This window comes from Podarcis raffonei, chromosome 1 (genome assembly GCF_027172205.1).
Source record: "Podarcis raffonei isolate rPodRaf1 chromosome 1, rPodRaf1.pri, whole genome shotgun sequence".
NCBI lineage: Eukaryota > Metazoa > Chordata > Lepidosauria > Squamata > Lacertidae > Podarcis > Podarcis raffonei.
In genome coordinates, this window is record NC_070602.1 from 79861301 (window position 1) to 79883491 (window position 22191).

At 44.7% G+C, this 22191-nt stretch overlaps 1 protein-coding gene across 2 annotated transcripts; it reads left to right on the forward strand.

Annotated features, from left to right (window-relative positions):
• The first annotated feature begins 2791 nt into the window (after positions 1-2791).
• LOC128417692 (acyl-CoA (8-3)-desaturase-like) lies at positions 2792-20567 on the forward strand. Of its 2 annotated transcripts, none has more exons than XM_053396708.1 (12): positions 2792-3174; positions 9274-9384; positions 9667-9864; positions 10271-10372; positions 11419-11547; positions 13995-14055; positions 15144-15220; positions 16409-16506; positions 17740-17836; positions 18843-18922; positions 19365-19490; positions 20383-20567. In XM_053396708.1, exons 1-12 carry the CDS (start codon positions 2947-2949, stop codon positions 20432-20434), a joined length of 1359 nt encoding a protein of 452 aa, XP_053252683.1. In that variant the 5' UTR covers positions 2792-2946; the 3' UTR covers positions 20435-20567. The 2 variants fall into 2 exon arrangements, with proteins under 2 accessions (XP_053252683.1, XP_053252693.1); XM_053396718.1 differs by lacking the exon at positions 2792-3174 and adding an exon at positions 3353-3375.
• Positions 20568-22191: the final 1624 nt, after the last annotated feature.

The following is a 22191-nucleotide window of genomic DNA, read 5'->3' on the forward strand; positions in this document are numbered from 1 at the left end:
CCCGCAGTTTGGTCAAACTCATGCTGGTAACCTCGAAAACACTATCCAACCATCTCGTCCTCTGTCGCCCCCTTCTCCTTGTGCCCTCCATCTTTCCCAGCATCAGTGTCTTCTCCAGGGAGTCTTCTCTTCTTATGAGGTGGCCAAAGTACTGGAGCCTCAGCTTCACGATCTGTCCTTCCAGTGAGCACTCAGGGCTGATTTCATTAAGAATGGATGCGTTTGATCTTCTTGCAGTCCATGGGACTCTCAAGAGTCTTCTCCAGCACCATAATTCAAAAGCATCAATTCTTCGGCGATCAGCCTTCTTTATGGTCCAGCTCTCACTTCCATACATCACTACTGGGAAAACCATGGCTTTAACTATACAGACCTTTGTTGGCAAGGTGACGTCTCTACTTCTCAAGATGCTGTCTAGGCCTGTCATTGCCCTTCTCCCAAGAAGCAGGCGTCTTTTAATTTTGTGGCTGCTGTCACCATCTGCAGTGATCATGGAGCCCAAGAAAGTAAAATCTCTCACTGCCTCCATTTCTTCCCCTTCTATTTGCCAGGAGGTGATGGGACCAGTGGCCATGATCTTCGTTTTTTTTGATGTTGAGCCTCAGACCATATTTTGCGCTCTCCTCTTTCACCCTCATTAAAAGGTTCTTTAATTCCTCCTCACTTTCTGCCATCAAGGTTGTGTCATCTGCATATCTGAGGTTGTTGATATTTCTTCCGGCAATCTTAATTCCAGCTTGGGATTCATCCAGCCCAGCCTTTCGCATGATGTATTCTGCATATAAATTAAATAAGCAGGGGGATAAAATACAGCCTTGTCGTACTCCTTTCCCAATTTTGAACCAATCAGTTGTTCCATATCCAGTTCTAACTGTAGCTTCTTGTCCCACATAGAGATTTCTCAGGAGACAGATGACAGTAACTTGTCAGGAGACAGGAGACAGTAACTTGTCAGGAGACAGGAGACAGTAACTTGTCACTTACCTTCCTCCTTTAGGCCAGTGGTGGGGAATCTCCTGACTGTGAGCCTAATTAGGCCTGTCAGACCTCCCCATTGGGTCAGGAAGCAGTGGCATGAGGTCAGTGGACTAGGGGGACTAGGCTAGTCCCCCAATGTTCCCCTGGCACCTCCTTCCCAAAGCCCGGGAAGCTTCTGCCCAGCTTAGGGAGGGAGGTGCAGTGCTCATGTGTGTGACATCATGCGTGCATTGGCCTCCCACCAATTGCCCTCGCAAGCTGGTTCCTCTGGCTGGCCCTAACTGTTCCCATATGAAAAATTTCACTGCACGCCACTGCCAGCAAGGCCATTTCAGCCACACGAAACCCATCTGCCCCACACCTGATGTCAGGTGCGGGATAAGTAAGGGCATAGCTGTGCCAAAATGGGGGTGACAAGCATTTGTAAGCACTGATGCTCAGCTGATTACCGGGGCTTCCATACAGAGTGCTGTACAAGCCCTATGTGAAACCTGGCCCATAAGAGAGCATGCAGTTCCATCTGCTTAATCTCTGGCTAGTGTGGCAATCAGTGTTCTTTCTACCCTGGCTAATCATGTGCCTTTGGGAAGCCCACAAGTAACACGAGCCCAGCAGCACTCTCCCAACAATCCAGGCAGTATATAGCCATTATGACAAGTGGCCATTGATTGTGTTGCACGCTACCCCAGTCTCTGCGCAGTGCAAAACACCAGGAGCTCCAGCCACTTTTCTGAGGTTCAGTTTCCTCGGAATGAGGAACAGCAGAGACTTGGTGTGATACATGGTTTACACGTATGTACAACCTGAGCCAACAATGGAGAGGCTCACAGCATTAACACCCGCATAAGGTCTTGCTTCTCCCATAGCCACAGCCATGCTTCATTTCTATCAGACCTGCAGCCTGCTTCTAGCTCTCACACACAACTCAGCTTTGCCCCTACCAGCCAATTGGCGGGATGGCCCTGCAGCATTGGCCTGCCCCGCTTAGACCCACTTCCTATGTGACCTTAATGGCCCATACTTAGGGGGCCACTACCAAGAAGCTGGCCTGGCTATGGAATCCTTGCTGGATTCAGGAATTAGAAGGGACTCAAGTATATAGCCTAACACCCACCCACCCACCATCGTCTTCTCCTCCTCCTTCATGCAAGGCCCAGTGGCATCCTCTCACATGCTTCGTGCTCTGGTAGTGAGGAAGTGGGAGCAGAGGAGGTGGTCCTCTTGCTTACTTGCTGGGGAGCAGCAATCATCCCTGGTGTCACCCCAAGAGCGGGAAAGTGAACAGCTAGACTTTAGCTTGCCAGGGTGATTTTTGTTAGGGGTGGGAGGTTGTTGTGGGGGGGTCAGGACTTTTGTTATTGGGGGAGCAGAACCAACGTGACTGGTCAATTAAGTATTTCTATTGTTTTACTTGATCTGTGGGGGGGAGGGTTTACGCCCAGGCACCCCGTCCTGGGAGAAAAGCTTAGCCCGGGGCAGAGGCCGCGGCTATCTCCTCTGGGCAAGGCGCTGGCCCAGAGCCGCTCGCACCCGAATGTGCATCTCGTCGCCCCTCGATTGAGGCTGCGTTTTTATCGCCAGGGCCAGGCAGGACTCGAGCCCGGCTTCGCCTGGCAAAGAGAACCCAAGGCCGGACCTTCAGCGGCCGGAGTTCGCTGGCGTCTCCTCAAAACCCGCAGCGGGACTCGCTCTAGGGCTGCAACCAGAAGGAAGGCGCGCCCGCGCACACCCCACGACTTGCAAACGGCGCCAAGTCTTCCTCCGCTCTGCCACAAAACCGCCTCCGGGCTTGTTCGCTGCCAGCCAATAGTCGGGTTCAGGGGGCATGTCCGACGGAGCAACGAGCCAATCGCACGTGGAGGAGGCCGGGCCTCCTTACCCCTTACCGCCGCGGGAGAAGCGGCATGGCTGAGTTGCGCTTGGCGGCGCGGGCGGGAGGCTGCTGAGCAGGTGGCGTCGGAGAACGGGATGGCTCCGCAGCAGAAGTCCAACGTGGAATTGGTCCCGCACCGGCCGCCCTCTTCGGCCACGCGGCTCTTCACCTGGGACGAAATCCAGGCCCACACCAAGCAAGGAGCCCCGGGGCGAGAGAATTGGCTGGTGGTCGGCAGGAAAGTGTACGACGTCCGCAGCTTCTGCCAGAGACACCCCGGGGGCTCCCGGATCCTGATGAGCCACTTTGGGGAGGACGTGACGGTGAGATGCGGCTTGGGGGTCGTGTGAAAAGTGTGAAGGAGGTGATGGAGGAGAGATAACTAAGCTGCCCGGTGAAATTGCATGTCAGTCGCTCCCGCATTCCTCTGTTCTGCTCTGTTCTGAATCTGAGCGCCTCAGATTAAGGTCTGAGGGACATATGGTGAACGGCTGATAGTCCGTTCGTCGATAAATAACAGTATGGTATGGTAATAAATCATTTAGTAATTAGTAACCTAGTAATTAGTAACCTAATCAAAGTACTATCTCGTTGGCAGTAAATTCCTTAATCAAGGCACTGTAATTAAAAATTATCCCAGTTTCATGCTGAGGAGAAATCAGTCCTAAATTCTATTATGCATCCTTGTAACATAGAAAAACACAGATTATACGTAATATATATATCATTTTGAACTTTTAAAATGACTTCTCACCTGATGCAAAAGTTGCAGATACAGTGAGAATAATGTGAGGTCATAAGCATAAATTGTTGTAAATGCCTAGAATATTATATTTATGAATAAATTGATAGGCTGCCAAAGCTGTACATTTTTCCTGAGGGTGATTGTATAATCGAAACATACTCCTGACCTCAAAGTCAGCAGCTCTGTTGAACCAATGTTTCCCTCAAGATGCATGGATCCATCTTTGCAGCCCTTTTAAAGGGCATCATCTCAGTATCTCCCATTTTAGTCAAAGATTAAATATCAAATATGAATCTGCCTTTAGACTGTACTGTTTGCTTAAATCTGCCCACTAGTTGAGCAGTAATGTGAGAATTCTGTTTGGGAGTTGTCGTTTAGATCTAGGCATACTTGGTTTTCCGTTGTCCCATGATGCTGCTTGGGCAATTATGTCTGCTGATATTCGCTACTGATGTGGATGAGGTTGGTTTAACAGGGAGCAGATGGCCCTCAGATTGCATTTTTATGAGGAGAGGATTGCTTGCCTGCAATGCTGCTGAGATAAAGACATGGCAGACTGCCTATAAAGGAGAACTTTTGTGGCCCCATAACGAGTGGGGCTCTGGGCGTTGGCCACACTGCTGTCACCCTCCAGATGTGGTGGACTCCTAACTCCCTTCAGCCTTACCCACCTTGGCTAGGGATGCTGAGCTGCAGCATCTGAACATCTGAACATCTGAAGTGCAACACATTCTATAGCATTTTAGGGCTAGAGGAAGCTCTTTTGCTCTGCTGAAAATGAGTCCTGGAATGATGCTGCAAATTGCAGTTGTGAGTCATGCATGTTGTTTCAAAGGACATGATCCTAATGACCCTGGAGCAAGCTAACATGAAATTGGGTATTTTCTCTTTTCCTTGTCAAAAAACTAGAGTTCAGCAGCCTTGTAATTTACTCTTAATTTGTAGTTGGGTTGTGTCCAACAGGATCTAGAAATACAACTTGAAGTAATCTCCCTGCATAAAGCACGCACCAAAGCTCCCTGAAGTGTTAACAAATTTTGCAAAACCAAAATAATGGACAATTTCCTAACTTTCAACAACGCCCCCTAAAGCAGCTGCCTTCCTCGCCCTCTCTAACAATAGGCTCCCACGTCACCATTCTTCACAGCAGGAGTGGCTGCTCAGCACTTAAAATGCTCTGCAAATTAATCCTGCCACAAGCACAATCCAGTTTGTTCTCTCTACCTCCCCCGTGCCCCCGTGACTACCACATTCCAGAAATTATTTCAAGGAAGAATCCAAATGGTTCCTAATGCCAAAGTTTTCTCAAGCTACATCAGCCAGGTTTTGAGAACCACAGTCTTACTAGAAAGGTTTTTTTTTAAGCCCAAACAACAACTTTGTATAGAATTGTTTTTTATTTATTTGCTTTAGTTCCAACCCCTGTCCCCGCCCCAAAATAATCTGTCAGTTAGTCAGGGCACCCACTGGCCTCCACCAAACCTGTGGAGGTATTTCCCAAGCCACTTCCAAAGTTTTTTCTTTTTGTTGTGGCAAGCACTGACTTGTAAGAACTCATTTTTCTATAAGGAAGTGTGAGACTATCAAAGGCTGCATACACACCATACATTTAAAGCCCCCCCCCCAATCCTGGAAACAGTACTTTGTTCAGGGTAATGGGAATTGTAGCTCTGTGAGGGCTAAACTACAGTTTCCAGGATCCTTTGGGGGTGGGGGAGTGCTTCAAATGTATGGTTTATAAGCTGCATTATTAAGCCTCTCGCAAAGGGCTTTCTCCCTTTTATTCCCTGCTACCTTCTGCTTTTTTCATTTCTGAGTTTGGGTTTAAGGGGAATATGGGCATGGTTCCCATTGAAATCGATGGGACTTGAGTTCCACTAACTTAGGGACTCCAGCCAACCATATGCCTCCTCTGGAACAGACTACCATATTTTTCGCCCTATAAGGCGCACCGGCCCATAGAGCGCACCTAGTTTTTTTGGGGGGGGAAATAAAGGGGGAAAAATTGATCCCCCCCCCAGGCGTGGGCTTCCCCCAACCCCAGCCCCCAGAACAGGCAGCTCTCTGCAACCCTGGGGAGACGGCGCGACTTCCCGCCTCTTGATCTCCAGGCTTGCGCACCGACCCCTCTCGCTCTCCAGGCTTCAGCGAAAGCCTGCATTCGCCCCATAGGACGCACACACATTTCCCCTTCATTTTTGGAGGGGGAAAAGTGCGTCCTATAGGGCGAAAAATACGGTATTTTGGTCTCCTAAATGTATTTTGGCTGGAAGAAGGGGATTTGGTGCAGGGTGTGTGTTGCATTTTAGGAAAAAGAAACAGTGAAACCATCAATAAAGAATTTAAAGAGAGGTGTGAGAAATGCAAAAAATATAACTTGTAGCATCTCTGTGCCCCTTCAGATGAAGTTGGACTCCAGCTCCCACCATCCTTCTCCGCTGGCTGTGCTGGCTGAGGGAAGCTGGAGTTCAACACCATCTTGAGGTTTATGCTGCCAGCCTGGAAACATAAGTGTGTATACACACACATACACACATAACTTTGCATTGCATTTCAGTAGTAACAGCATATAAAAGATGATGATAACATACTAAAAGTGAACAGGAAAATGGAAAAAAAGGAAGAAGAGAGTAAGGGAGAAAACCATATAAATAAAATTGAGCAAGTTTCCCGTTCATAAAATTGTAGTTTTAGAAGGGACCCCCGAGAGTCATCTAGTCCAACCCCCCGCTATGTAGGAATCTCAGCTACAGCATCCATGGCAGTTCGCCATCCCACCTCTGCTTAGAAACCTCCAAGGAAGGAGAGTCCACCACCTTCGAAGGGAGTCAAGCATCTCTTCCCATCAGTAAGTTTAGTTGGAATCTCCTTTCAACTTGAATCCATTGCTTCAGGTCCTACTCTCCAGAGCAAGAGAAAACAAGCTTGCTTCATCTTCAATGTAACAGCCCTTTAGATATTTGAAGGGGGCTATCATTTCTCCTCTCAGACTCCTCTTCTTCTGGCTAAACGTACCCAACTCCCTCAACCATTCCACATAAGGCTTGGTTTCCAGACCCTTTATCATCTTGGTTGCCCTCCTCTGCACACAATTGTAATCATCATCACCATCACAGCATCCTTTTCTAATTTACTTGCCTATGAATTGCAGAGGAGGCGAGATTTATAATGCCTCTACTAATTTGTCCCTTTCATAAACTAAGGATTGAGTTGAAAGCACAATGATTAGACTGGGGAAATGCTCGTCCATGTCCATGACTAATTTCCCATTACACAAATGGGATTGTGTTAATCCCATTTCGAAGAACTAATCCTGTGTTGCTTCTTGGTAATCACAGCATCCTTTTCTAAGCACTCACAGACTGACCATTTAATTATATGTTCAAGGACCTTCCCTGCTATCGCTGTCAAACTCAGTGGTCTTCTCTGGGTCTTCTCTCCCTGCCCCCCTGCCTTTTGAAGATGGGGAATAATATTTGCCTGCCTTCAGTCAGCAGGGACTTCTGATAATTCTGAAAGATTATAGGCAGAGGCTCTGGGATTGCATCCACAAGCTCCTTTAGTACCCTTGTATGCAGCTCATCAGGCCCTGGGGATTTGAATTCATTTAAAGTAGCCCAAAGTTCTCTCTTCCTATCTTGAGCTGCAGCTCCATCCTTTTATAATTTATTTTGTTATTACCAGGTTGGGCACTGCTTTACTTTTGGGTAAAGACAGAGGCAAAGTAGATGTTGAGCATTTCTGCCTTCTCTCTGTCACTCAATAGCATTTCTCCGTGCAGAAGACCTGCTACTTGCTTGTTCTTCCTCGTGTTTCAAACATAGCCAAATAAAGCTCTAAAAATTAATTTTAATCTCTTTTGTAAGCCTGAGCTCATTCTGTGCTTTAGCCCGCCTGACTCAAAGTAAAGCAGTAAACATCCTGATCTCAGCAGTTTCAATAAACATGGAATTTAAACAAGAGTATAGGCAGCATAGGACAGTCAGGTGTAATTCCAAATGTCTCTGTCTCATGATTTCAGCCATTTACTTTTGAGCTAATTAATAGATATCAGCGTTTCTACTGTTCCTCCCAGTCCAAATTTTTAATATATTTCTCAATCTTTCCTTCTAGCTATTCATCCCTTTATTTTTTCCACTGTTTTTATTTGAAGAACAGGTTCCCTATTCCAGACTGCCCTATTCCTTCCCATGAGTTCAACTCTAGTTCTTTTAGCGTCTCTTTCGCCTGCTCATATTTGTAGATGCTCATTAACTGCATTCAAATGATAGGTTCATGCATACCTTGCCTGATAGCTGTCATCGTTTTTGCAAGTTTTGCAATGAATTGCTAGCCCCAAAGGAAGATTATTCACCCGAAACACCCACCTTGAAGCTGCATCTTCATCTTTTTTGGATGGGGGGGAATGTGGAGAAGTGGAAATCCCTGCTTTGCCCTCTTCCAGTTTTTCACACCTGCGTAACGACAGAACTTGAAATGCACTATGACAAATTCCTTTTGCACAACAAGATGTTTACTGATATTTCGAAATGACTGAGCCTTCAATAAAAGCAAACGGTAACCTAGAGCTATTTATACATGTTATTGCGCATGAAACTCAACTGCGCAATCCTATGCCTGTCTATTCAGAGGTTAGTTCTCATAGGGGGAGTGCTTTCCCTTGGGAGGCCTGCGCTGCACCCAGCTTCTTACTACTTTGCCGCCAGGCAAATACATTTTTGTTTTCCTGGGCATTTGGGCAACAGCCAGTGATATTGTATTGTATTGTTAAATTCATTTTATTTAGTACAATTTATTAAAAGTAATTGCACATTTGTTTTGTACAGTTACTTTATATTGTTTAATGTGTGTAAATTGCTTCAGGATTTTCAGTGGGAAGCAATCTGTAAGTGCTGGCCCATTAGAGCAGCTAGTGCACTGGCCTACCAGTCTAAGTCTGCCCCCAGCCAGTTGCCCCCAGCCTGCCTTTCTTTCCTGCAGCTGGTCCAGGTTTGTCAACTTCCTCCTCCTCCTCCTCCATTACTGTTGTCCTTGTAGAACTCTGCAGGGAAAAGAATGGGAGCAAAGCTAGAATGAGTTGGCTCTGCTGAGCTAAATGGACTAAGGATCTCATAGAATTCATAGAATCATAGAGTTGGAAAGGACCCTGAGGATCATCTAGTCCAACCCCCTGCAATGCAGGAATATACAGTTGTTCCATCGGGGATCGAACCTGCAACCTTGGTGTTACCAGCACCATGTTCTAACCAACTGAATCAGACCATCAGTGTAAGAGAGCTTCCTTTGTTCTAATATTTTTACTTCCGTCAACTTTCCGCTGTTTCATGATTGAGTTTCCTTTTCATAGAATCACATTGTGTGTGTGTGTGTGTGTGTGTGTGTGTCTTGTAGGCTTGTGTAGTCCAACTCCCTGCTCAGTGCAGGACGTCCAGAGCTAGGGCATCCTCAACAGATGGTTGAGGATGAGCTCAATACACACCACCCATCTGCCAATTATCCCACAAACTCCTCATCTGTTGTTTTACTTTCGATAAACCCCACATTCCTTTAAGAGGAACATTGCCAGAGAAATTGGGGGGCTGGTAACAGCACCAGGGAGCAGGGCGCACAGTGGCCTCACTCAATATTTCCTGGTATTGGTTTTGCCTTCCCTTCTTTTCCCTCTGTGGACTTGTAGGATGCCTTTGAAGCTTTCCATGTCAACAAGTCATTGGTGAAGAAGTATTTGAACCCGCTACTGATTGGGGAGTTGGCACCAGATCAATCCAGTTTGGGACCCAGCAAAAATGTAAGTCTCTTCTAACCCCTGGGTATGAGATGTGAACCCAAGAAGAAGTAAGCTTTCCCTCCGTACATGTTATGTGCATTCTGGAGTGCTTAAAGGAGGATGCCATGCGCTGGTCTGAACCTGTAAATGGTGGCAACGGGCTGATAGAAGGGGAGAAGCCCTGAGCAGAATTAGACATTAAAACTCTGGTCACACCCTCCCCTTGCTGCTCCTAAGAGCACAGGCTACCCCAACATTTCCTAGAGTAGAGGCAGCTGTCATTTTTAAATTTCTTCTACACAGGAATCACTCATCATGGACTTCCGTGAGCTGCGCACCACTATAGAGAAGATGGGACTCCTGAAGCCCAACACTTACTTTTTCATGGCGGTGTTCCTTCACATCCTGCTCTTGGATGCTGCGTCCTGGCTCAACTTCTTGTATTTTGGAACCTCTTTACTGCCCTTCACTGTCTCTGTGGCACTTTGCACAATGTCCCACGTAAGTTGTTTTGCTCCGTGAATAAAGCCAAAGGCTGGCCTTCTGTTCTAAGCACCTGAAACCAGCTTCCTTGGTCATCTTCTACTACCCTGGTGAAGCCAGTGCTCATTCTGGAGGTCATCTTTATCACTGGGATTTTTGTCGCTCCCAGCGTTAATGGGTGCAATGCCAGTCCTTTGCAGCGAGACGTTTGTTTATCCTCGGCAATTTATGAGTTGTATGGGTATTATTCAGAAATTCATGCCTGCATTTACCCAAGTAGTATGCATGGCACACAGATTACTCTAGAGCTACCACATGCAATGACATGATGGCTTCTTTTGAATTAAATGATGCAGAAGCGACCCCAAAAGCTCTTCAAATGATAGGCAGGCCATTGTTCTAAGCAATCTCCTTTGCCTTCCAGATCCAGGCTTCATGGTTCCAACATGATTTGGGGCACCTTTCCGTCTTCCAGAAGCCCAAGTGGAACCACCTGCTTCACAAATTTGTGATGTGCCATCTTCTTGTAAGTACTTGTTTTTGAAAACTTTTATTTTTTTGAGAGGGGTGGGAAGGGTAAGAGATCTGGATTGATTATCTGAAAATCAAGCTACCATATTTTTGGACAATGTGCATAATACACTAAAAGGTGTGTGGGGGGGGGGGAAACGTTCTAGTTCTTTGTGGATTTTTGTTCCCAAAAGCCTTCCCACAGCCCTCCCATTGCATGGTGGGTGCATATATACTACAAACAAATCAGTTTTATACCAGAGGAACTGTCTTGGCTTCCCCTAAAGCCGGGATGGGGAACTTTTGGCCTTCAGCTGTTACTGGGCTACCACTGCCCCCTTCCCTGACCATTGGCTGTGCTGGCTGGAACTCAGGGGAATTGCAGTTCCAACAGCATCAGAAGGACCACACGTTCCTCACTGCTGTCTAAATGAACCCTGTGTGCTGCAGCAAAGGTGCCTAGAATCCTCTTATTAGTCTCCCTGCTCCCCTCGACAGGACCAGAGTTCCTAGGACTTCCTACGAAGAGGGACTGACTCTTAATGTGGCCTAAATCTGTCAGTACGCCTTTCAGCCGATGTGCAGCAACTGGGCTCAATAACTGGTTCTTCCCTGACTGGGCTAGGCGACTGGAGCACTTTCAGAGGCCTTCCAATCCTGGAAAACAGGTCTCAGTGCACTGGACTCACAGCTGTGCATTGTGAGCACCAGACTCATGCAGAGTATAAATAACGCGGAAGCTAGCTGTGAAGCATAACTCCTTTTATTTCTGATAGCTACTACAAACTAAAGAACTACTGGCTTGCATGAGTGTAACATCTCCCACTCAGCCATCTAGTCACTACATAGATAAGACTGTCTCCACACAGAGTCAGTCAGTCAGGAGCGGAAGAGTAGAAGAGCAGTTTCCGCCCCCTCCTTTCTCAAAACATCAGATCAGGAGATTCTTGCAATGGGAGGGGGTGAAAATATCAACAAAATCTACAGTGCAGTGATCTCCTTGGTTTTTTACCTTTAGCTGTGCTGTAGATTTGACTTCTTCTCTGACCTTCCTTTCAACAGGGGGCATCGGCCAACTGGTGGACTCTCCTGCACTCACAACATCACGCAAAACCCAATTGCCACAGCAAGGACCCGGACATCGACATGCACCCTGCCTTGTTTGCTTTGGGGAAGACCCTCTCTGTGGAGGCAAGTTTCATGTTGCTCTCATGCCCTTCAGAAAACAATGAATGCTTCCTATTTGTTCCTATGCGCTACCTATTTGTAGTGTAGCTGTATGTGTGGTCGCCAGATTTCTACCTTAAAAAAAACCCACACCAACAAATAATACATGCCACTTAATATTTTGGGGTGGGGTTGGGAATCCAGGGAACTAAATTTATGTTGACTGGCAAGAAGTCTATGTATGTAATAATGATATGGTTGCATTCAGGGAAGTGGCAAGGTGCCTGTATGGCTGGGATGGGGAACTTATGGCCATTCACATGTTGTTGGACTCCAGCTCTTATCTTTTTTTTTTTTTATAATATTTTTATTCAAGAATTTTTCCATATAAACATAACATACATAAACATACAAAAACAAAAACAAAAACAAAAACAAAACAAAAAAACATGTACCATTTCATATCCTAATTTCTTATACCTTCCTTCCCCGACTTCCTCATGCCTCCCTTTTCTGCATTCCAAATTCTTATCAATTACTCAGCAAATCTTCCCTTATTTTAATTTAAGTTTAAGCTAACCTTCCTTATTCTCCTTGTCTTAACCATTACTAATAGTAACCATTTACTTTCAATCCATCATCATTCTAACTTTCATTAACTTTATGATATTTCTTTAAATAGTCCTTGAATTTTTTCCATTCTTCTTGCGCTGTTTCTCTTCCCTGGTTTCGGATTCTGCTCGTCATTTCTGCCAGACCCATGTAGTCTATCACCTTCATCTGCCATTCTTCCAGTGTGGGTAGATCTTGCGTCTTCCAGTACTTCGCAATGAGTATTCTAGCTGCTGTTGTAGCATACATAAAAAAAGTTGTATCTGTCTTTAACACCCCTTGGCCGACAATACCTAAGAGAAAGGCCTCTGGTTTCTTGGTGAAAGTATATTTAAATACCTTTTTAAGTTCATTATAGATCATTTCCCAGAATGCCTTAATCTTCGGGCACGTCCACCAAAGGTGAAAAAATGTACCTTCCTTTTCTTTACATTTCCAACATTTATTGTCAGGCAAATGGTAAATCTTTGCAAGCTTGACTGGGGTTATGTACCACCTATAAATCATTTTCATAATATTTTCTCTTAAGGCATTACATGCCGTAAATTTCATCCCGGTGGTCCACAACTTTTCCCAATCAGCAAACAAAATATTATGACCAATGTCCTGAGCCCATTTAATCATAGCTGATTTAACCGTTTCATCTTCTGTATTCCATTTCAGCAGCAAATTATACATTTTTGACAAATTCTTAGTACTGGGTTCTAACAGTTCTGTCTCCAATTTTGATTTTTCCACCTGAAAGCCAATTTTACTGTCCACTTTAAACGCTTCATTTATTTGATGATAGTGCAACCAATCTCTCACCTTCCCTTTTAATTTCTCAAAACTCTGCAATCTCAGTTTGTCCCCTTCCTTTTCCAAAATTTCCCAATATCTTGGCCACTTAGACTCCATGTTTAACTTTTTAACTGCCTTCGCTTCCATTGGCGACAGCCACCTTGGAGTTTTATTTTCCAGCAAATCTTTATATCTGACCCAAACATTTAATAATGCTTTTCTGACAATATGGTTTTTAAAACTTTTGTGTGCTTTAACCTTGTCATACCACAAGTATGCATGCCACCCAAAAATATTATTAAAACCTTCCAAATCCAAAATGTCTGTGTTTTCAAGAAGCAGCCATTCTTTCAGCCAGCAGAAAGCTGCCGCTTCATAGTACAGTTTAAAATCTGGCAGGGCAAACCCCCCTCTTTCCTTTGAGTCCGTTAATATCTTAAATTTAATTCTGGGCTTTTTGCCCTGCCAGACAAATTTAGATATGTCTTTTTGCCACTTCTTGAAACAGTCCATTTTATCCATTATTTGCAATGCTTGAAACAAAAACAACATTCTTGGCAATACATTCATCTTTATAACTGCAATTCGACCTAACAAGGAAAGCTTAAGATTTGACCAAATCTCCAAATCTTTTTTCACTTCTGTCCAAGTTTTTTCATAATTATCTTTAAATAAATTCACATTCCTAGCTGTCATATTTATACCCAAATATTTCACTTTTTTAACCACAGTCAACCCCGTCTCATTCTGAAACCTTTCTTTTTCAATCTGTGTTAGATTTTTCTCCAATACCTTTGTTTTTGACTTATTCAGTTTAAATCCTGCCAATTGACCAAACTCTTGGATTATTTCCAAAACTCTTTTCGTACTAGCTTCTGGCTCTTGCAATGTAAGTACTAGATCATCTGCAAATGCTCTCAGTTTGTATTGTTTAGCTCCGACCGGACTCCAGCTCTTATCAGCCCCAGTCAATATGGCCAATGGCAATGAAAATTACAGGACGGCAACATACGAGGAGTTGCAGGCTCCCCCTTCTGTAGGGCCATTTTTATCAGAATGTGACTGATTTGCTTTCACAGCTTGGGGTAAAGAAGACAAAGTATATGCCTTACAACCACCAGCACAAGTACTTCTCCTTCAGTAAGTGTTGTTGTTCTTGTTTGAATTTATATACCACCCTATACCCAGCAGTCTCAGGGCTGCTGGGTATACGGTAAGAAAAGATCACAATATATAAAATAAAAATAAAAACAATAACCCAGTAACACCCCCCCTAAAAGAGCCACATTTTAAAAGGGTATCGGGATGTCAATCAGGTCAACCAAAGGCCTGGTTAAAAAGGAATGTTTTTTGCCTGGCGCCTAAAGGTGTAAAATGAAGGCGCCAGGTGAACTTCCCTGGGGAGAGCATTCCACAGATGGGGAGCCACTGCAGAGAAGGCCCGTTCTTGTGTTGCCACCCTCCGGACTTCTCAAGGAGGAGGCAAACGAAGGAGGGCCTCAGAAGATAATTCAGGGTCTGGGTAGGTTCATATGGAAGTATGACTAACTTCCTGCAATGCCATGGGAGTTAGTGGAGTCCGTTGGCTTATGGTGAATTATAATGATACCATCGTAGTCATGGGCACATGATAGTGTGTAGCGGCTACATCTGCAAAAACCCTGTGCCCAGCAGGTGTACAGTGCTGTGCACCTCTGTTCTACTTGAACCGTCACTCCACAGCATTCTCATATTCCCTGTTGATAGAAGTTCCTGCCAGAGCAGTGTTTCACCCCTGTAATGTGTATTTGCATGCCATACCTGGACCCTAACACCTTGTAGGCCACCATTATGCTACAGTGGAGCTTGGAAGCACAGGACAGACTGTAGGGGAATCCCTGTGCCAGAGCAAGGGAATGAGTTCGTCTTCCCAGTTAATGGGATCATATGGTTGGATCCAGACTAAATTAGTGGTGGCTTAGTTCCATTCAAATCAATGGGACAAGTTAGTATTGACTAAGTTTAAGCCGCTTTGATCTCTGCGAGAACTGTTAGTCCAGATCCAGCCCACAGTCCATAATATCCTGTACCCTGTTACTTTTAACTGTAGTGAAACTTAAGGCATTCTTCAGTAGCCACACCTAAATTATCCGCTTGCACTATCTTCTTCCCAGTACATCTGGTTTATTTTACATATTTTGTATTTTAATTATGTGGCTAAGGCATCTTTCTTTTGCTATCTTCATCAGCATTGCCTCCACTGTTGTTCCCTACCTTCTTCCAATATCACACCTTCTACATTGCTTTCAAGAAGAATTACTGGGTGGTAAGTATTGCATTATCTGAGTTACAGATGAAGCAACAGAAGAGCCCTCACTCCTATTCCTGGCTGGCTGGCTTCTTGGGTGTTCTGAGGCATTTTGTGTTTTAATATTTTGTTGGTAGCCGCTCAGAATGGCTGGAGCATCCCAGTCAGATGAGCAGCATATAAATAAAAAAATATTATTACCATTATCTCTCAAATTATAGAGCAATCACTAATGCTAGATCCAGTCTTGCCCTTGCTTTCAATAGAAAGGAATACAAATCCCAGAGTATCTTATAAGACACTGGTCTTTCTGTTACTAACAATGTCAAGAAACTCAATAGTTAGTCAATGGAAATCTTGCTCACATCCTTCAGTTGATTATTGGTATGGTAGACTGTGGGATCTAGCTCTCTCTGTGCATCTCACATTTCAAAGAAAAGTGAGTAGAGGAGAATCTAAATAAGATCATTTTTATGCTATTTGGTCTATACAGTGGTACCTTGGGTTACAGATGCTTCAGGTTACAGACTCTGCTAACCCAAAAATAGTACCTCGGGTTAAGAACTTTGCTTCAGGATGAGAACAGAAATCGCGTGGCGGTGGGAGGCCCCATTAGCTAAAGTGGTACCTCAGGTTAAGAACAGTTTCAGGTTAAGAACGGGCCTCCAGAACAAATTAAGTTCTTAACCCCAGGTACCACTGTACTTTTGACAATAGACCCTGTCTATATATACTGTATAGACAATAGACCCCCAATAATTCAATTAAGTTTGTGGGGAGGATATATTTTAGAAGATTGGGATAAAGAGATATCTCAATGCCTTGGATTGTGATTATAAAAGGATACATTGCATGAATTAATGTAGGGTATTATCTTCCCTTTCCTTCCCCTCCATTCTATCTATTCTCATTCTCCTTTGTTTTCTTTTTGTATCAATATTTTTTATGATGTTTGTATTTCATCTATATTTATCTTTATTTTAAAAATTGATAAAGTTTCTTTAAACAAAAAAAAAGCAGTTTCTGCTCAACATTGGTTAAATGACATTATGTTATGTTAGCTTGAGTACTTCAATCACAGTCTTGTTTCAACCACAAGGCCTATCAGCAAAACTTTCTGTTGCACCTCTGGGGTAAAGGATCGTAGGGGACAATAACAATGTGAACTAAGCTTTCTCCATTCTGACAGCTTCTTCCTTTTGTTAGGATATTGCCTGCATGCTGAGCTTCTTCATCCGATTCTTCATCGTCTATGGGTGTTTTCTAGAAATAAAGAGTCTTCTTATATTCTTCTTCTTGGTCAGGTATTGTACAGCACAAAACCCCTCCCGATTCAACTAAATTTACTCAAAGCTGCCTTAGTGAAAGCAATGGGACTTGAGCTTGCGTTGGCTGACTTATCCTTTTAGTTGAATTGGACTTCACCATGACCAACTTCAGCTGGCTTGGTTGGCCATCTATATTTCTGTGGTGGAAATGCCCCAAAATTCAACCCTTTGTGGACTTCAGTCCTACAAGAAGTCTGCAAAATAGCAAGACAAGTATTAGAAGCATCCCCAGAACTGGTGTTGGAGAAATTCAAAAAGAGGTTCCTAGACAGGAGGTATCCTTCCCAGGCACCCAGGATAAGGATGCAGGCTCCCAGTGAAAAGATAGGCCTTTATTGAAATACAAATGTGCACAAGATGCTCCTTATTTTTGAAGCTGTCCCTATGTGCACTGAGGCCACAAGGCAAGCTAAACAAACATATGACACACACACCCCAAACCTTTTGTTTTGTATACAGGCAACTCCTAATTTATGTTCCAAGGCACTGTGGGTTTAAGTGAAATTGCATATATTTGAAACACCATTGAAAAAGCCTGCAAACGCCTTGTTTTATTGAATATTATGTTTCCTATCTGGTCCTTTGATTAAAATGAATTTTCAAAGTTGGCTGTAAGTTACTGTAATTTTCTAAAAGAAATGGCTTTCTCTTGGCATATTACAAGTAAAAAGTTAAATACTGAGACTCTGAGAGAGCTTAGTAAGCTCAGCCCAACATTTAAAATAGCCAAGGATGCCAGCAGGGCTGATTGGATTCCATTCCTCTGGTGATGAACCCTTTTCTGTGTCTGACTGTGCCTTATTTTGGAGGGCGGGGTCAGGAAGTTCTGCTTGCAATGTTTTCTGCTGAGTTGCTCACATTATCTGCTGAAGATTGTCTTTCCTAAAAATGACAGAATGGGAAGAGAGTTCAGAGCTGCATTGCAATTATGAGTTGAGCAGAGATGGGAAAGGTTTGCTTGCTGCTATGGGACCGTCTATTCACTTTTAGTTTTTTCTGCTTGTGGCTTTATAAATAAAATAATGTGAAAGCCACCTTTTCAGTTCAGTTTGAAAACACAGAAAAATGAGTGTGATGTTTTCAGGGACTCAGATTTTTGTGCAAGACACCAGATTTCACACAAGGCTTAAAAAAAAAAGCATTTTCCCAATATGATTGGATTAGTGAATTACGCTTTCTACTGTATTACTACTCTATTTCCCCATGCAGGATGTTGGAAAGCTCCTGGTTTGTCTGGGTCTCCCAAATGAATCACATACCCATGACTATAGATTATGACAAGAATTTGGACTGGGTGTCCATCCAGGTAATTTTTTTTTTTTACTCTAGCAACTGTATGGCTATACATGGGACTGCTCTATATCCTCTCAAAAGATCATTCTGGGTTCTAATTCAAGTTGACCAAGATGCTGCCCTGGATGTTTATCAGGAAACTGGAGGAAAAGCAGACATGAGTTCAGATAAGGAGGCATTAGCGCAGGGGTGGCGTCTTGTAGCCGTTCAGATGCTGCTGGACTGTCATTAGCACTGTCCATGCTGGCTAAGGCTCATGGGAGTTGTAGTTCAACAACATCTGGTGGGGTCACAGGTTCTCCACTGCTGCTTAGTGGACTCGACTAGGGAATCATGGGAGCTGGAGATGCAGCAAAGATGCAGTTCTTTCAGTGAGTAGATGGGGGCAGTAAAGAAGCAGGAGAGAGCAACAAGGAGCAAGTTGATTCTGGGGATGGGGAATCCATGGTCCTTCCAGGTGTCACCAGACTGGGCAGATTCACATCATACATTAAAGCACATCCAATGCACATTTAAAACCCATGACTTCCCCCAAAGTATCCTGGGAACGGTAATCCTTCCTCCTTAATGTCAGCCTTAGCAAATTTCAGTTCTCATGAGTGGGGAATGGGCAACATGGCAGACATGGGACCCACTGTAGGCTCTTTGGTAATGTGAGGATTGCAAGAATGTAGTGCTGACATCTAGTCTACTTTGCTAACTATTTGGTAGTTGGGATTTGGTAGTAACTTAGGGTTGAATCCAACAAGGTCGTTGCGCAAGCAAAACTTCTGCTCACACAACAGCATTTCCCTGCCCCTTTCTCCCTCTGTACCCCACTGCCAAATCTGCTCTTGAGGGTTGAGGGGGAACTCGGGGCGCATTGGGAGGGATGTGGTGGGGGGAGAGAAAGTTCTTTTGCATTGAGTAGAAGTTCTTCTACTTGCACAATGACTTGGCTGAATGCAACCCATAGCCTTCATACCAGGAGAGAGAGAAAGCTGTCAAGTGCTTCAACATCCACCCACTTGTTATTTCAGCTCCAGGCGACATGTAACGTTGATCATTCCTGGTTCAACGACTGGTTTACTGGGCACTTGAATTTCCAGATTGAACACCAGTAAGTATGGACTGCAAAGAAGTGCTTTCTCTGGGTTGTATGTAGGTGAGTGAAACCCTGCTCACACAATGGGGCTTTTCTGGCTCTTACCCTACTGCCCCTTGAAAAGCAACTCCCTAGGGATGCAGGACTCTCTGGAATAGTGTGAATCAAGACGTGGTGGGAGAGGCTACACTGGGAAAGGGAACACAAGAGAAATCAGCGCGTTGCCTTGTGCAAGTAGACATGCTGAGCCAGTTGTGTGAAACTTCTTTGGATCCAAGCCAACACATACTAGGAATGCTTTTCATGCTGTGTGATTCTCTGTAGGAAGAACAAACGTCGAGCATGTGAAGCAATTTTTCTATTGTTCGGTTTTCTGGATGACTGCCTTGTCTGTGATTTCTACACCAAATGTGATTAGCAGAACTTGAGGCAGAATTGTTTTGGTTTCCCCCGCCAGTCTCTTCCCTACGATGCCCCGGCACAACTACTGGAAGGTGGTCCCTCTGGTGAAGTCTCTGTGTGCCAAACATGGCATTGAATACAAGTGCAAGCCCCTGCTGACAGCCTTTGCAGATATTTTACGGTATGTATCAAAGGAGAAATGTGGCATAAAGATACAGATGTGCAGTGGGAAGATAAGGCAGCTTACTCTCATTTTCTGCAGGGGTGGATAAACCAGTGGCATGATCAGACTAGCCAAGCAGTTTTTAGCATCCCGCTGCTCTCATTAAATTTTTACTGGCACTGCTTTTGCAGATATTTTGCCAAGCCACTGCTGTCGAGTCAGATGGAGAATGCTGTAATGCTTCCAGAATGCTCCAGTCTGCTCCAGTGTCTCCCAAGTTTTGACAAAACACTGGGGCACCCATTTCTGTTTCTGCAGCACCCTCAGTGGCAGAGGGCTGCCTCCCCCCGCAGAAGACACAACTGGTAGCAATTGGCAGGGGCTGGCCAGCAGCCACCGCACAAACTGCTCAACTGTTTTAAAAGAAAAGGTGCATTTCCAGAAATAGCACAACAAAGTATGACTTGGAAGCATCGTTTTCATTGTTTCAGCAGCCTTTTCCCAGGCCTTCCTGAATTAGTCGTTTCTGCAGCATTTAATTCTGGTTGCTTTCGTGGTTCCCAACTTTGTTTTTTATTACTTGTGGTGCTTTCTATTCCTGTACATCCCTCAGGTATTTTTTAAATACAGGGTGATTTGTAAATTTTGAAATTAAAATAAGTAGCCGCCACACCCCCTTTCACCATTCTTGTAGCTGGCTCATCACTGGCTCATGGCCAGGTGGGGAATTGCATACAGCTCTAGTGGCAAAAAAAGGTTGACTACTGCTGAGTTATAGATTTCTGCTTTCTTGATCTTTACCCAGATTCCTGCCTCTCTATTTAACTTGATTGTATCTTGGGCATCTTACCCTTTCTTTTCCACAACACTTAATTAGTTTTCTCCCACCCCACCCTTTCTCTTACTGCAGTTCCCTGAAGGATTCTGGAGAGCTCTGGTTGGATGCCTATTTGCATAAATAAGTACTGGCTTTACAGAAAACAGATTCATTCACGATGTCTCCACAGATGCCTTATACCAGCAGATTGCCTTGAACGTTTTTCCAACTCCCAGTGTTTCATTGTTTCCTATTTATAATAAAATTTATGTCTGATACCATGCTTTCCCTATTTTGTACATCTCCCTTTGAACCTGGAAGTAAAAGTTGTTAACAGAGGTCCCGAATGAGCTGCCATACAGTGAAAGGAAGAAAGGGTGGGTGTATATGCATCTGAAGGAAAAGACTGTGCACTCTTTTAAAGGGCTTCTTTTCTCTGAATGATGAGATGTCATATGCTGATTCTCTGAGGACCCAATCCAGGTAAAAATTCTGTATGCTTAAGCCCATTGTTACCAGTCATGTGCCATTTACCGTATTTTCCGTCCCATAGGGCACACCGGCCCATAGGACGCACCTAGTTTTTTTTTGGGGGGGGAATTAATTCCCCCCCAGGCGCGGGGCTGGGGCGGGGGAAGCCCGAGCTTCCCCCGACCCCAGCTCCCAGAACAGGCAGCTCTCCGCAGAGCGGTGGGAGAGCTGCGCGACTTCGCACAGCTCTCCCACTGCTTGCTGAGAGCTGCGCGAAGCCTGAAGCCTGTGGAGAGCTGAGCTCAGCGCCCCCCAGGCTTCTGGGTCCAGGCAGCTCTCCACAAAGCAGTGGGAGAGCTGCGCGACTTCGCGCAGCTCTCCCGCTGCTTGCGGAGAGCTGCCTGAAGAGCGAGAGGGGTCGGTGCACACCAACCCCTCTCGCTCTCCAGGCTTCAGCGAAAGCCTGCATTCGCCCCATAGGACGCACACACATTTCCCCTTCATTTTTGGAGGGGGAAAAGTGCATCCTATAGGGCGAAAAATACGGTACCTGAATGAGTAGGTAGCTCCTGGTCCAAAAAATGTTCTGCACCTCTGCTGTAAGGTTTATGCATTTTTTCAACACCTGGTTTACACAATAGGAAACCTACTACACACCAATTACCTAAACTGGATTGTGGACCATGTATGTGTTTCTAGTGCACTGGAGAGGTGGGCTCCGTGTCCCTTTCTTGATATTGCATAATGAACAACTACCAGGCCACAAAGTTTGGCTTATCCCCTTGAGAATGTTAATGTATTGTTGGTTGTTTTTACATATAAAGGTCCCAGGTTCATTTCTTGGTATCGCCAGGTACAGCTGGGCATGTCCTGTCTAGAAAACCTGGAGCTGCTGCCACTCCATGTAGACAGTACAGCGCTAGATGGACCAGGGGTCTAACTCAGTATAAAACAGCTTCCTATGTTGTTTCTATCACTTAAAATGAGGGTGATTTGCAGAAACCACATATGAGTATAGGTCATATTTCCTTCTTTTCATATTCTGGATTATCAATCCCATTATCTCTGCCCGTTGAATTGGAGCTGATGGGAGTGGTGGTCCAAAGTTTATGGGAGGTACTACGTCTTAAGGCAGGCATAGGCAAACCCCAGCCCTCCAGGTGTTTGGGACTACAATTCCCATCATCCCTAGCTAACAGGACCAGTGGTCAGAGATGATGGGAATTGTAGTCCCAAACATCTGAAGGCCTGGAGTTTGCCTGTGCCTGTCTTGCATGCCAAAGGCACAATCCTGTTTAGACAGCTGTATATGCCTATTTGTATTCCCAACGAACAGAACCCAAACAAAATTCTAGCTTCTACTGTCTCAAAACCTTGGCTACTTTAAATCAACAAAACTATCACAATTATATTATTTTCATATCAGTCTGT